General features: G+C 42.6%; 1 protein-coding gene across 1 annotated transcript in view; it reads left to right on the top strand.

Moving 5' to 3' along the window:
* The window catches only part of MIPEP (mitochondrial intermediate peptidase), a 66,204-nt gene extending 63,659 nt beyond the window's left edge, over positions 1-2,545 (top strand). The window contains exon 19 of the mRNA XM_066620669.1: positions 2,286-2,545. Within this exon, the coding sequence (XP_066476766.1) occupies positions 2,286-2,383 (98 nt within the window). The 3' untranslated portion in view covers positions 2,384-2,545. The remainder of the gene's footprint in view (positions 1-2,285) is intronic.
* The last annotated feature ends 14,204 nt before the right edge of the window (positions 2,546-16,749 follow it).

The following is a 16,749-nucleotide window of genomic DNA, read 5'->3' as shown; positions in this document are numbered from 1 at the left end:
AGAATTGTGTGTGTGTGGGGGGGGGTTGCTTTGCTTTCTCCGTCTTACCCTCCTGGTCTTCTTACTGGTCAGGCGAGAAGGAGAAGACGACCTGTTTTGGCTGCTTGTGGTACTCACAACAGGACTGTCCTACAGCTGCTTCCTGCTACTTGTGGCAGGGATAATGGAGGAAGAGGTGTAATCTCTCAGTGCTTTTTATTTTAGGGTTGGAAGTTACAATGTGAGTTCCACAACTGGGCTATTTCTGTGAACCTGGGAATTATGTCTGAATGCAGCTCCTCTGGCATTATTGACTCTTAGGTTCTTTACTGGCTTCTGTTATTCTGCTTGTCCAAAACGTGTTTTTCCAACTAGCAACTGATAAAGTCTTTAAATCTACAAGATTTTATACTTTACAGTAAGCTTCCATTTGATATTGAGGGAACTACTTCGTAAAAAGTGATCCGTATTGTGAAGCAGATACATTCAACAGGCTTTTGTTAAATCCTGTGGTGGCTTCTTTCTTTATGCAATTTATTCCTGTTTTGGCAACACAAACTTCTTTATCTCCCTTCTCATTAAGTATACATATACACAAATCTCCCATATTTTCTATCATATATGTATTTAACTTAAAGGGAGGAGCAGCCAGCCTAGTAAAGTGTTCAGAACACCTCTTGTACCACCTTTGATCATGAAAATATTATTTGACTACATTTTAATTATATTCTTTTGTTTCTTCCTTTTGTAATTTACACCATTCATCAACCATTTTTATCGGCGTTCTTGTTGCCACTTGCAAAGCACATATTTTAAGCTTAATTAAAACCATGATGTGCTGAGATCCTAGCAAGAAAAGTATTATAGTAACTGTTTAAAATTGCCTCGAGATCTGGGCTTTTTCTAGTTGGTGGGAGGGAGGGCAATTACAGTATATGCAAAAATACCTAATCAAACCAGTTGACTCTTGTGGAAGCTTATTAAAGTGTGCAGTGGAAGATTTCACTTTGCCTAAATGCAGCAAGTATAATTCCCATGGAAACAAAATAGTTTGAGGCATGTTTGAAAATTAAGTGATTGTGCTTGGTATTCCTACAGTAAAGGGTAGAGTGAGGTTATATTTACACTGGCATTTCTAACAGAGTGATTAACTTCAAAGTAGCGCAAACTTTATATAAAGTGTCTTTTTCCAGTTCAAAACAGCATTGGAAGTTTCCTAATTTAACATTTAAAATATTAATAACATAAAAATACAAGGTTTTCCATGGTTTTTTTTTCCTTTATGAGAAAAAAGTATGGTTTCCATATATATATGACGTAAATGTCCTGTACAGAATAAGTGGTCAAAAACTGTTTAGAGCTCCAAAGGCCAGTTCAAAAATGCCTTCTGATATCAGTAGATGGACAACCAAAATAAATCACCAATGCGATTTAAAGTGAATGACTGACAAATTATTCCTATACGTGTGTGCCACTTAACGACGGGTATACAATCCCTGTTATGTGATTAGGTTGTTAAGCGAACATTCAGCCCAATCTAGTTCCTCTGTTGTTTAAACAGACACTCCCTGCCAGACACTCACTGGCTGCCCAGGCTACTGGAGGCCAATTGCCTCTTCTTTGCATCAAGCGCCTCTTTGTTGTGTAAACAGACACTCTGCTGCAGGCTATGGGAGACCTGACTGCCTCATTAAGAGCCTTTTTGCTCTGCTTTGACCACCCTCTTATATGTGTTGTTGTTAAGCAGAAGGTTGTTAAGCGGCACACGCCTGTACGTCAGAGGGCAAAGAAATAACCGCTACTTACCAATGTGGGTTATTTTTTTTGCCCGCTGAAGTACAGGAATCATTCTGTCAGCCATTCACTTTAAATCATATCTAGAAACGCGACTGTAACAGGATTTGGCTTAGCAGAATTTGAAGAAGCTGGGGAGAAAAGTTGGGTAAAATTGAGTAAATAAATAAGACGACAGCATGGCATCCTTTCTACAAGAGACTTAATTTTGGGGGGGGGTTACCCCCAGTTTTGTAGATTTCTAAAAATTGTAAAAATGTGGGAGAAAATGTAATTTTTTCAGAAGACAATCTGTTGTGTTCTTTTGTTCTGAGGGGAGTGGGAAGTGCTGATGAATCATCTAAATCAATTCTCACTCAAGCCAAATCCGTGCTTCTTGGCAGAAAATCTTGACAGCTATTTTGGAGTGCTTCAGTGTGGTACAAAATACTGGAAGTGCAGGGTTGTCTGCCCATCAGCAGCTACCAGGCTTGCAAACTCCTTCTAACCAAATTTTGTGTTCTTTTCCTTAGGAATGCTCCAGAAACGTCCATCAGTTGAAGATTTTGTGGATGCCCTTGTTTTAGATTTGGATCAAGATTTTGAAACTTTCTTTTTTGACTCTGAATAGTACAAAAGAAAACCAAATGCACTGATAGAGAATTTTTTTTACATGTATTATCAACAGTGTACATAGAAATGCTTTGGGTCTCCCTGCTGTATCTGACAGAGTGCCTGTAAAACTTTTTTTGTGTAAAATAAAATGAATTCAGAAATGGTGTTTCAATCTTCACCTGGAAGCCACTTCCCATTTTTTTCCCCTTTGAAAGAAATATTTGCGTAACTTGTTAATGTGTGATGAAATACGTATATTTTATACTCAGGTTAGAGTACCTGAACAATTTGTTCTTAAAAAGTGAAAACTGAATCTAAGTTAAGAGTTGCTTATATGACTTCAGAGGGCAAAAGACCATGTAGAATATAGTCACTGTTGCCTGGAGGGAAAAAGTATATTTTCATTACCAAAAAATTGCAGCTCTCTTTTGGAATGGGCATGCAGTGTAGTGGTTAAAGTGTTAGATTAGGCCCTGGGAGCTTAGGCTTAGTTCCCGCTTGGTTATGAAGTTGTGGGTGACCTGCAGCCAGTCTCTGAGCCCACCTGACCGAGTTGTCAAATGGAAAACATGTAAAACAAAAAGACAATCTTAACTGTAATCTCATAATCTTTTATCTCTACTCCCAAACAAATTATGATGTCAAAAAGAATCATAAATTATACTTGGCCTTCAGCTCTGCAATAACTTGAGATTGAGCTAGTTAAAGAATTCTTTTTCAAAATTGTGTGAGATCCTGATCTTTTGTGATCCCCATTTTCATAATGTTTGAGTCATCCTGTTATTCAGACATTCACTTCTCATCCTCCTTCTCCCTGAAAAGGCTATTTGAACTCCAGTGGTGTTCCACCAGTACCTCATATATTTAGCACACACTGTCACTTGCTTTTTTCCATTCGGTCCCCACCTGCTAGGTTTACCAGCTGAGAAGGGGGCCACACTGGCTGGCTCATCATCACCATCATCATCACAACAACAGTATTTACATCCTGCTTTTCAACAAAAAGTTTACAGAAAAAATCAAATAACTAAATGGCTTCCTGTCGCTAAAGGGTTCACAATCTAAAAAGATGCAGAGGAAGCACCAGCAAACAGTCACTAGAAAAGACCTTGTGCTGGGGTAAAAAGGGACAGTTTCTCTCCCCTAGATAAATATAAGAGGGGCACTAACACCAGTAATTGTAATATTGCTGAAAATATTACTTGAAAAAATGACTGTTGCCCAGTTAGCAAGGGATGCCAGTGGTCTTCAACCTTTTTCATGCCACGACCCAAATAAATAATGAGACTTGGAACCCACCGCTTTCTGCACCCCTCTCAGTACCTAATCTGTCTACCTCCTGGCCCTGCCTGCTCAGTTTTCCCCTACTTCTTGTTTCATCACAACAACCCTGTGTGGTTGCAGGGCTGGCCTTAGGAACTGCGAGGCAAGACAGCAAGACGGGTCTGCAGGATTATATCCAGAACTCAGTTTTGACAAGGCAGTGCCATTATTGGATTGGATCCATGCCCTCTCTTGCATAGGCTTTGAAAGGTTGCGGCAAACCCCCAAGTGAGGCTTTTGTGACTCCATTGGGGTCACAACCCATAGGTTGAAGAATACTGTCCTGTGTCTTTAACAGAGATTTGTGGTGCAGGAAGAAGCAGATGGAGCTTTTTCATGGCTGGGAGCTAAACATGATCACCTGCTAATTGCTACATGTGAACTGCTGTTAAAGAGACAGTTACAGGGGTCTCTAGACCCTGTTTTTTGACCATTGGAGCTTGCCAATTAACATTAGTTGAGAAACAGACATTTGATTTCAATACTATAAAAATACTGTTTTAGACTACGATGACAATGGTTTTACACCATGTTGTGAGAATTGTGAAGAATGAGGTCTTCTGAATGAATTCAATATGTGTGCATTTGTCCTGCCACCACACACAGGACACACTTCCACAATTGGGCTTACTGTGCATATAGTATGTGGCAGCTGAGCTTGTCTTACAGCCCAATCCGGAACAACATTCCAGCACTAATGCAAGTGCAACACAGTCTTGAGGTAAGAGTACAAATATTCCCTTACCTTGAGGAGAACTTATATTGGTGGAAAGGTTACCTGTCTTTTCCTGGGACTTTATTCCTTAATGTTGGTGTTGCCTACAGAACTCAACTGAAGTTGCTGCCTGAATATAAACTCTGAAGTGAAGTAGGGGGTTAAAAGGGAAAATTTAGTACAGAGTGAAATAGTTATTGCATGTTTTTAAAACTGGCATGCAACATCAAGTAGCAGGAAAGTAAGAACAGAAGCAGTAGTTTTATCTTTTTGTGTCTGCCTGGTACATCTAACACCAGAAGGTGAATGCTATCAGAGATGACATGTGTATAAAGAGGTGTGGCCTTATTTCCTCCCTGGAATTTCCCAGAGATTTCTAGCGCCAAGCTCCTACAAGTGTTCAACCAAAGGCTTTTGTTTAAGAAGTTTCTTTAGGAGAGTTTTTCCTAAGCTCTACAAATACGTTTTCCCAGCTTGTCACTCATTGACTCCTGGTTACATTAAACTATGTGCTCAGGGCACACTCTGTTTTCAGTTTTTACTGTGCAGTCCTTAAGCCATCTTCCTGCTGTACTGTTTGAATGTTAATTAAGAAGTCTCGCAAGACATTTAATGGTTATACACCGACCACAGTCCCAGTACTACCTCCTGCAAATAAGATGTAATTTTAACATGTCAGTTTTTTTTTTTCCTGTACTTTAGTTTGGCTGTAGTCACAATGGTGTGGAAAAACTATCAGATTTTATCATCCTGTAGGCAGAAATTTTTATGAACAGTAAAATTCACGCCCATGTAATTGCCTTGGATGGGATGCCAATAAGGAATGGGTACATAAGGATAAAGAAAAGGCACCTCCAAGGGCTCCCCGCTGCTTTTGGAGAAAGTTGGTATGACAGTGTTGAAATTATTTTAACTTCTGCTTTGGAAAAAATGGATTTTTTTCAAGGTTGGCAGTTCTAGAAAGCTCATAGACACAGAACCTGGATGGCACTTTTGTACAGAGTCTTGTATCTGTTGCGACCCTCATATGCAAGTGTCTCAATATATAGCATGAGATTCCACATGAAGGTATGACAATTGCGAAGGAAGGTACAAGCTTCTTTTACGAAGATTTCACAGAACAGTTTCTGTATGTCTAGAAAGTAAAAATTGGCTATATGGGACACGGATGAGTCTCATAGTCACTTGGTGTGTTGCTAGTCCCTTGAAATTAGGGTTTGGCATCACTGCTGAGCACACATCTTCTCATCAGGTGGCCAGCTGCTGACGCCTGGAACCTCCCTTGTTCTGCTCTTTTCCTTCTTGTAATCACTGCCTTTCCACTTTCCTTCTCCAAATATGCAAGTAGCAACAGGAACAAGGCCTTTGCTTGCCTTGCCCTTTCTCCTGGTAGTTGGATTTCAGTAGCGGACCTACTATTCACGGAACAGGGCAAATGCCTGGGTGCAGAACCAGCACACCTCTAGGACTGCGCGGGAAGCCTTAATGAGGCTCCCAACATGGTTGGAAACTGCGTCCAGTTTGCTGGACACACAGTTTAAGATGGCAGGAAAGCCTCAGGAGGCTTCTCCGGTTGGTCCTGGAGCTGTGCAAGGTTCTGTTTTGCTCCAGGTGAGTTGGGGGGGTGGCTTCGTGGGGGGGGCACCATTGCAATCCTTTGCCCTGGGGCGCCTCGAGGGAAGGTCCGCCACTGTTGGATTTTGTCCAGAGAGAGGGGTAATGAATACGCAGTGGTGGGTTTATTCCCATAATAATGAAGTAGAAACACATAACAGTGCTTTCTGCAGTTCTCATTCTCTAATACAAAAATAATACCATTCTCTAACACCTCCACACGCGTGTGGCTGCATCTGCTGACACTATACCACCAATCTGCACATCTGCAAAAAATACCACATCTGCAAAAAAATAATACCATTCTCTAACACCTCCACATGTATGTGGTTGCATCTGCTGACACTATACCACCGATATCACCTACCTAGTATATTTTTAAAGCGATTATAATTAAATAATAAACAAATTATACTTTATTTATAAATATAATTCATAAAAATGCTGAGAACTAAGCACAGCACCATGTCCTTTGAAATGAAACTTGTCACTTTGTACGAGAATATAGCATGCCCCTGTGTTTGTTCAGGAACACACATTGTTATAACATTTTTCCAATGGAGCCTCAAGGGAATTAGGTGAACTAACAGCTTTTACAACATACTAAAAACTTTCATAAAATAACTTACTATATCAGAATAATTGACATTAGGCAGTGATAAAAGGTGTTTATTGCAAACAGGGAGTTTATAATTGTGGCTTATTGTGGCCGTTGACTGAAGCGTTAGGCAAATAGCTACAGGAAAGCTGTTGCCTTTGTGGCATAGGGTGCACTGACGTTCCTACTTCTTAAGCCATTTCTGCCCAACGTTGCATGTATGCAACAGGGATCAAATGTGTACACACTTGTGGGATGGGCAGAAATGGGTTAATGAGGAATTTATTTTCCTGGTTTCAAGGCCACATTCAGCATTGTCAAGTGAAACTTAGTTGTATTTTTCTTTATTCCCTTGATAATGCTCTGCAGTGTTTAGGGCAAAACGTTGGGTTACCATCTTGGTGAACGTGGCCTTGAAACCCAGAAAATGAATTTCTCATTAGGTGACAACTCCAGCTTCAGAAGCCTTCGTTCTCCTACATTCCTGCCTCTTGTACACAAATTAGAATGAACCATCTGTGATATTTTGTGTCTTTGTCTTTTCTAATGCAGTAGCTGATACCTTGTTAGAGAGCACAGTCCACTCACCAGGGATGTCTCCTTGTGGAAAAAGGAATTTGCACCTCATTGCTGATTTTAAGTGTTCAGAACCAGAACTGAGCTGTCATTCCTGAGCTTAAAAATCCACTCCTTGTGCTCCCCCAAAGCTTCTGTGTTTCTGCAGCCTAATGTAGAGGATTAAAAGCCTCTTTGTTGTTGCAGTTACTCAACAGTTGGGTGTCAGAAACCGTTACAAATCAGTGAGAGCTCTCCCAACAGTCCCTGATCTTGTTTCTGCCCATTCCTTTTTCTATTGTATTTGATATTTAGTCACTCATTTCTAACCCCAATCAGGTGTAATGTGCCATCTAAGAAAGGCTTGTATGGCCCCTTGACAAATGTGCACTGACACCAGTGGAAGATGACAGGTGCACCTTAGGTTTTGTCCAGAGATTGTTTAGTATGTACAAGATAAGACAGAGTCAAAGACGATTTTTAAGACAGGTGGAGATGAACTGTTCTGTTTCCATTTATTAAAATATCCTTTAAAAAAACCTAGAAACATAGCCTTTAATACAGTGTTTCTCAAACTGTGGGTCACAAACCAATTTCAGGTGGGTCCTCATTCACTTCAGTATTTTATTTTTAATATTTTAGACTTGATGCTACCCTGGTATGTGACTGCATTTGGGGAAATGTGACAGACCTGTACTTTTAACAAGCTACTATGTATATTCTTTTAACAATGATAGTAAATGGGACTTACTCCTCGGTAAGTGGGTAGAATTGCAGCCTAGATTGTTACAAATGTTCCTGCTTGATGATGTCACTTTCAGTCATGACATCATTTCCGATGGGTCCTGACAGATTCTCATTCTAAAAGGTGGGTCCCAGTACTAAATGTGTGAGAACCACTGCTTTAATATACATGACATCAGTAAAACTATCAGAACTAAAACAGCAACAACTCACTGATGTTCTTGATATTTTTTCAAGTTAAATTCAGGAATCCTAAACAAACTGCATTTTACAAAGAGTCTAAACAGAAAATGTTCAGCACCAACTTCCATATAGGAACAACTGTCCAATGTGCAGTTCCTTTGAAGTACAGTATTTAAAAATAAAGAGCAAGAAAGGGAATACCCACCTCATTGTAACATAGGAAGACCACAATACATTACTAGTACGGGTCCTGGCCTGGCGCTAGGCCTCGCAAATGTACCTTATGGCACATTTGCGACATTGCGTGCCGGCGGTAAGCCAGCACGTCAAGTCCAGGTTTGGGCTGTCAGTCAGAGCCACCATTTAATCTTCCCTTCTGCAAGCTCTCCCCATAAGAGCTTGCAGAGAAGAATGGAAGAAGATGCTCCTTCTAGAACTTGGCCTGAACTCCAGCAAGTTGAGGAATCATTAGGGTGTGTTGACACAGAAAGAATCTTCCCCCCCCCCACTCCAGACAATGCTTAAGTGACTTTACATTATCCCCAGCATCATATTAGTCAGACGTACTGCCTACTGAACCATGGTGACCAAACTGCACATCTGCCACAGCTAAACAAAAATCAAGACAGAACTGGACTTAACAATCCTTTATTTCTGTGGACTCTTTTGCTCGTATTGAGGAGAACTAAAGACTGGGAGTATATGCATATTTGTTCCAAATCAGACTATTTATGCCTTTGTTAGTTTGCTTAGATGTTTTGATGTAGTCAAAGAATAGATCCCCCACTCCAAGGGTGCTAGTGGCTTCCATCTCCGACTCCTCTGGCAGGTCTAGGAAATCTATCTTCAGATGACCGATAACCTCTTTGGCTTCTTGTCTACTTGAGCAAGATGCTCAACCCAGAAGCACTGGATGCTTCTGGGTTTTTCCCCCACTGATGCTGTTGTGAAATGCTTAGGCTGAAATCCTATACACAGTTACCTGGAAGTAAGTTCCATTGAACTCATTGGGGCTTACTTCTGAGTAGACATGCACAGGCTTGCACTATTAGTGTCATTTCTATTTGTTGAGATCACACTGATAAGCCCAGAGGTAAAGCAAAGATTGTTTTTTTTTTCTTTCCTTTCAACCACAACTCTCCCCAAGGTTTCCCAAGACAGGATTAGCTGTTTCCACTCAGTTTGTACTGAGTGCTGTCTTTTTTTAAATGCAGAAAATGTCCCAAGTAGGCCAGCAGTGATGAGTTACAAGGCCATCCTCTGGAACAGCTAACCATACCCTCTACCAGTTTCTGTGAGGCATTGACAACTTTTGTAGGCCACTGTTGCAGCATGTCTGATTACAATGATTGTGGCTGGGTCAGCAGTAACAACAAAAGTTGTGGAGTTGTGGGTACTTGCTCAATGGTTTTCAAATAGTTTTCAATGATTTTTGCCTACCCCAGACTGGCGAGGGAGGGAAGGTATATTCAGTGGGTTTCATGCATTAAAAATTGGTCACTGTGTTTAATTAAGTGACACAGGTCCAACCCAATTGCAATCTGTTGTCTTTGCTGGGGTGTGTGAGTGTAAATAGAATGCTAGATGCAGGGAGGTGGCAGCAAGATGCAAGTATCTTGTGGTCTTGTGTGTGCTCCCTGAGGCATCTGGTGGGCCACTGTGAGATACAGGAAGCTGGACTAGATGGGCCCTGGGCCTGATCCACCAGGGCTTATGTTCTTACCCCCCCCCCCCACATGCTGTTTTCAGGTGGAACAGCTCAGACTTTAAGAGGTATCTTGAGCCTTCAAATCTTTGTCCATGGTTAATGTCTGCACATGTGAGTAGCCCACTGAGTTCATTTTAAGTATGCACAAAACGGATCTCAGCTTGGCAATAGAAATTTCATAAATTTAACTCTAGGTAGGAAGCAGTGCAGAGCAAGAGAGTTCAAAGCTCACCTGTAATGAATTAACTTTAAAGGTATAGTCACATGTGGAGGAGTACTAGGATTCATTCAGTTATCCAAAGCAGCTGTTGCTCTTTAAATGCTAGAACAGCTTTGAAGCTCTCCAACCCGTAATGCTTACAGGCACACATTGGGACCTGCTTCTGCAGAGTAAAACCATTGGTTTATCTAGCTCAGTGTTATCTCCATAGTCTGGCAGCAGTCTTAATGACTGGGATTGAAACCTGGAACCTTGAGCATGCAAAGCAGCTTCACAGTCACTGAGTTATAGCCTAACTTTGTTGGCTCTTTTTAAAAGCATTCCCCTGTTGCCATCCGTTAATAGAGCTGCAAAGCTAACAGGCACAGTGGCTAAGATCCTGCACGGTTTTAAACAGCTGCTTTACATGCTTCATCAGTTGTTAAAACCGAGATAAATCACGCGTGCACCTGTGCATGCTTTAGCAGGCATAGGAGAAACAGGAATCCTAGTTAACAAAAGACAAAATGTTTACTAGTTAACGGTAAAACTCTGTTGCTTGTAACTGTGCCATTTTCCACACATGCTGTGTTCAGGAACTGTAGTTAAAAGTTATTCAACACACACATGTGCTCCTCCACCCAGGCAGTCACAGCTGGATTTTTACCAATTGGAATGCTCAGTTTATCATACATCATACAGGATGAATAGTACAGGTGCAGACTCTGTAGAAAAATTGAGCCCAATGCGCCATTTTAGTTGGCACTGAAGCATAAAGGAGGTACAAAACAGTGGCACCGATATGGCAATCATGGGGGGCGATGCCAGAGAGACACTGCTCCACTCACAGAAAAGAGGGGCTGAGCTAGCAACATAAATGTTCAAGAATTCACTCTCAATGTTTATTTCCTTTGTCTTGCTCTACTCACTTTACCTTTTGAAAGACACCATATTTCATTGCGGTTTCTGTAGCCATGACCAAAGGTACAGCGGCACCGAAATGGATGCTGCTGTATCCTATGGGGTCAGGGAAAATGCCGCAGGTCTCCTTGGGGTAAGGAAACCTTACCCCATGTTGAGTGTGGCTGGCCCTGATGGGTCTACTCAAATTTGCACCAGCCCTTGCGCTGGTGCAGAACCAAGGAGACACATGTTGGGCAGCTCAGCTCTGGAGGGGGGATAGGATCTGGCAGCAGCTTGTGCCGCCATCCCCACCTTCCTCCCAGGTCCAATCTGCACACTGGCCTGCTCTCTCCCTACCCAGTTCCGCACCCTCCCCACCTTCCCCCCACCCTCCCCTAAAAGCCTCCGCTTTCAAGGATACTCAATGCCAGGCGCTCATAATCCACTTCCTTTTGGTGCTGAGGCCTGTCTGCTGGCACTGGCCTGTCTGCTGGCACAACACACTTGCCACTGGCAGCAAAGTGCCTTATGGCACCGCCATTACCAGGATAGCACATGGGATGGACATTGCCGGGGTAGCACGTGTGACAGCCATTGCTGGGATAGCAAGGGGAATGCTTATGCTTTGAGGTCAGCTGGTCAGGCCTTTCTCTGGGTTCCCCAACCTGCTGAGGTCGGGATAGTGGAGATCAAGTATTTTCTGTACCCCATCTGTGGAATATCCTTTCTTGATCCATTTATCTGGTACCCTCTCTTAAGACCATTTGGGGGCTGGTAAAAATGGCATTGTGTTGTATTCATGCTGTTTTTAGAGTTTGAACTTTTATTTCTCTTATCTGCTCTACTGCTTTAGGTAAGGCTCTGTTGAAAATTCTCTGGGGAACTTTCAGTTCAAATTTGGAGAGATGGAGGGCCCTGGACTCACTATTTTACTACTGCCTGTTTCATGGTGACACTTCTCTGGGAAGTGCTCCCCTCAGAAGTTGATGGCTGCCATCTTGTTCCCCCCAGAGTTCCCCTGGGAATGATGTGATATGATCATGTAGTGTCATTCTACGGACAATTCTAGAGAGAAAAGGATGGCAGCCACCAGCTGTCAAGACAAAGGTCACTGGGACAGCCCCAGTTTTGTCCTGAAAATTACTGAAACCCATTTCATCGCCTGTGAATGGAGTCCTTTTTTTGGCATAGCTCCAGTTTTTAGTCATCTTGTTGTTAGTGTCTGGGGTTTTTTTTCAATAAAATAAACAATGGGGATGTTGTTCAAACACATTTCTGGAGAGGCGGCTTGCTGTACACAGATGAAAAAAGCCGCACATCTCCAACAGAGAAGGAACAGAAGCCCTGTCATCTTTTCTTCCAGCTGGCCATTGTATATGGTTGCTTATAGATCAAGGGCCAAGCACTGCATAAGCTGAGGACAGGAAGAAGGGGGAAGGTCTCTGCTCTTCTGTCACTGGTTCCTGAACCTCCTCGCCAGATCCAGCCTGAAAGAAATTGGAAGGAGTCTGTCCTAATGGGGTCTTGTACATGTTTCTGTCAAATCTAATTAAGCCTTTGTTGGTGTTCTCCCCTTATAAACTATGGTGGTGTGTCCCGTCCCCCCCATCAACTGTTAGCTATGTTTATAATAAAGTACAAAGTATCACAACAGGCAAAAAGAAAAACATCAAAGCATTAAAACATTAATTTTAATATTACACAGTGAAACATGAACCAAAACAGAGCAAAATCTAACAAATCTCGTTGAGCCAATAGGGAACAAATAAGTCCAGGGAAGCCGTCAAGTCCAAACAGTCTTTCAGAGGCACAGAGGACAAATATCCACTCAGCAACTGAAAACCAGATGAAACAGGTATGTTTTCAGCCTTTGCCAAAAAGCCATAAGGGAGGGAGCAGTTCTCAACTCCCCGGAAGGTAATTCTATAGCTGTGGTGCCAGAGAAGACCTGCCCCAAGCTGCCACCCCTCTCACCTGGGATGGAGGTGGCACTTGTAGAAGAGTCCTCTCAGATGACTTAAGATGGCGGGTTGGAATGTATGGAAAGAGATGGTCTTTCAGATAGCCTGGACCCATATCATGGACAACTTTAAAGGTTAGAACTGGCAGCTTGAATTGGAACCGGAATAGGCAGCCAGTGCAGCTGCTGAAGAGTCATATCGTCCAACTCCAGTAACCACCTTAGCCACCATTCTGCATTAATTTGTTTCCAAACTGAAATTTCCAAACTTTTAGAGGGGAGCCCCACATAGAGTGCAGTGCATGTTGTAGTAGTCCAGTCTTGAAGTTACTAAAGCATGGATCACCGTGGCCAGGACAAGTATGGTCTCCGTGCACCAGCCTAAGCTAGGTGAGGTGAATGCACTTCTAGCTACTACTGTCACCTGGTTCTCCAGAGAGAGCTGAGAGTCTAGAACTCCCAGGCTGCTCACCCATTCTTACAGGGGGAGTGCAATCCTGTTCAAAGTGGGTAGCTGATTCAGGACCTGCATTGAGGATTTCCTGATCAGGAGGATCTCTTTCTTTTCAGGATTCTGGGTTGGGGAAGAGATAGTGCCAAAAGTTCTCTAATTTGGAGGGGATAAGGAGATCCCCCTGCAGGTCTGTTGAGAATCATGGATTGTGATTGATTTGCCGGAGGTGTCCATCTTCACGTCTAGACACAGGAAACGTTAACAGTAGGTTCAAATAGATTTTGGGGACTGGATAGACAACTTGAAATGCTCCTTTCATTGATGCATCTGATGTTCGTTAATTGCTGATGTTGTCAAATTGAGTTTAAAAATGGCCAGATTCAGATGTCAAATGAAGTCAGGATTAAGCTGTGGTTTTGTACGACATCTCTTAACTGTTGGAGTTGGTGCAACTCTGTCTGCTGTCCAGAGGGGGCAGGATGCTGTCCAGAAGGGGTCAATCTATGGCCCAGTGAATCTGACCTTTCTGTCTGTTCTCTCTGTGATCCTTGTGGGGTGTGGCCCTAACCCTTTATCCTTCCCTTCTCCCCTGAGCACTTCCTCTTGTCCTCTGACCACCGACCTGTTCAGATGGTGCACACCAGGGCTCTGATGCCCAGGCCATCTTGAGCACAAGGCATGCAGGGCAACGCAGCTCTAGGGCCTTGCTATCTCTAAGTGTTAGCTGAACCTCTGATTCTAATCAGATGCTGTAAATATACACTCAATGGAACTGTAAGTAAATAACTTCTTTTTGCAACTTTAACAAGCCATTGCCTCTTTGCCTTTTTTCACTGAATAGCAGTCAGCCCGGTGAGGGAGGTTCCCTGGGGTGATACCCAAAAGGGGGTTCTGCTGCTTAAGCTATTCTGCTTCCCCCAAAGGGAAAAATATTTTTAATTTCCTCCAACATTAACCTCAAGGACATGCATTCACCCCTCCTCATCCATGCGTGACAGAATAATTCCACTTCCTATTTGTAACAAGCCAGGATCAGCGGTGACATGTAAACCAGTCAATTCTGGCTTGTACTAACACCAGTTTTGACAGCAAGCCATAATCAGAAACCACAGTCCTGAGACTTGAGGATGCTGCGTAAAACCATGTTTTAATTCTGGCTTTGCATGACATCTGAACTCGCCAAAGTCTTCCCTGAAATTCACTTATTGTTTTTATTGTGTTCAAAGTGGGTAGATAATTCCTAATCCATCTTCTGTTTCTAGCTTCCAACGTCAAGAATTGTTGGAACTATCATTACATAAACCTATTTCTGCCGTTAGCCACGCTTTTAATTCCCTGTCCTAATTAAATAAATGGATATTTCCAGAAAGGAGTGTGCCTGACAATGGCATCTATGAGCCACTCCCTAGACTGAGCCAGGAAACTTTGGTTCCAAGAACAGAAATCCAACTTCAGAGAAAAGTTACCAGTTTTAGTTACTAATCTGCTGGAGGGGAGGTTCCTCTCCAAGACATTGTGTTGTATTAAATAAAAAAGTATTAAATTAATTATAATTAATTTTTTAAAAAATGTATAACTAGGGATGCAGTCAATTAAAATTGTTTTGGTTGACTAGTCATCTACTATTTAACTGACTCCTTGATCAATTAATGAATTAAATCTAATCCTTTTTCATTTAAGAAACAGAAGACCTTGTTAGAAGGGAAATTATTCCCCATTATCACATTCACCTCCATTTTGCTCCCCACTGCCCTGAATGGCTCCAAAGGCGGGGGGAGGGGGGGCTGCTTGCACTCCATGGTGAGGCTCCTGCAAAACTTAGTGCTTTGCACCCCCTCTAGTTACGCCACTGCTATCATGTCTGCGCAGAGGTGCTCTCTTTCTCACTGTTGTGCTAATGTAGGCTTTGCAGGAGGCCTGCAGGAGTTCTACACACTGTGTGAACCACCAGGTCAAACATACATAATGTGGCTTGCAGATTTTGCAGGTCTTGGGCCGGCAGCAACTCCAGGTGGTGGATCAAAGCCTTGGGAGGCTATGTTTAGCTTAAGGGCTCGTACGGCAGAGCAGCAGCTCATGGGATCAGGCCCTTCCTTTCTCAAAAAATGGAAACATCTCATTCTTGTCCTAATTTTGAAGGAGTCTCTTTTGATCTTCTTTTAAACAAAACCTTTGATGTGACCCGTTTAAACATCTGTACCTAGTAATTTACATGCCAAGGTATCAACCAATTGCACCTTGAGAGAGGCAGATTAGAGAGGGAGAGAGAATGCTAATTATACCTTTCCCATTTTAACCACACATGTCTGCCACTTATTGATAGGCTGGGGGCGGGTGAGAGAGCTGCTGGGTTGCAAGTGTAGAGTGGACCCCTCCCACCAAAGTTGGCAATAAGACATTTTAGATTGTTAGTGCAAATATTTCTTTCTCCCCCCCCCCCCAGCGTACTCTCCAACTACAGAGAGTAGTTAGAGAGACTCTAGAGCAGTGGTTCTCAAACGTTTTGCACCAGGACCCATTTTTTAGAATGAGAATCTGTCAGGACCCACTGATGTCATGGCCGAAAGCGACATCATCAAGCTGGAAAATTTTTAACAATCCGAGGCTGCAGTCCTACCCACACTTGCCCAGGAGTAAGTCCCATTTACTATCATTGTTTAAAGCATATATATAGTAGCCTGTTAAAAGAACAGATCTGTAACATTTCCCCAAACGCAGTCACATACCAGGGTAGCAGCAAGTCTAATATATTAAAAATAAAATATTGAAATGAATGGGGACCCACCTGAACTTGGCTCGCGACCCACCCACACCACAGTTATTGTTTTTATAACCTTTATTGGCATGTACATCATAGCAAAATATGGGTAAAATTCAATATTTATATAAAATCACAATATGGCTCCATGATCCATAGTTACATGGCACACACACACACACACACACAGAGAGAGAGAGAGAAGATCCAGTAGTCAATAATGCTTCCAGAAGCTAATCTCATACAGGGCTAAGCTTCTGGTCTCATTTCCCAGGTACTTTTGACTGCGGCAACAAAGCAAGAGATGTTGACAAGAGTTTCTCCCTCCTCTGCTGACAAAAGTGCTCAGAAGGACAGAGGGAGAGCTGTGTCAACGCAGTCTCCTCCTAACAGTAGTACTGTAATTGCTGTTGGGGGGGGGGTGAATGTTAGTGAATCACCACCTTCTGACAGGGGCAAGTTCTGTTCTGATTTACGCAGCTGTGTAGCCTTCAGTGTCTTTCAAGGAAGTCCTGAGGCGAGAGGTCAGGTCATTTCTTGCTGCATCTCCAGCCGTTTACAGAACTTCAGTCCTTGAAGAGGAACACAAAGGCTGAAGCTCTCTTGCTCTGCTGCTTATGTACAAAAGACATCAGTATAACCCTCCCTGGAGCAGACATTACATAATC

This window comes from Tiliqua scincoides, chromosome 3, assembly GCF_035046505.1.
Source record: "Tiliqua scincoides isolate rTilSci1 chromosome 3, rTilSci1.hap2, whole genome shotgun sequence".
Classification (NCBI taxonomy): domain Eukaryota; kingdom Metazoa; phylum Chordata; class Lepidosauria; order Squamata; family Scincidae; genus Tiliqua; species Tiliqua scincoides.
This window is presented reverse-complemented; position numbering and strand designations above follow the sequence as displayed.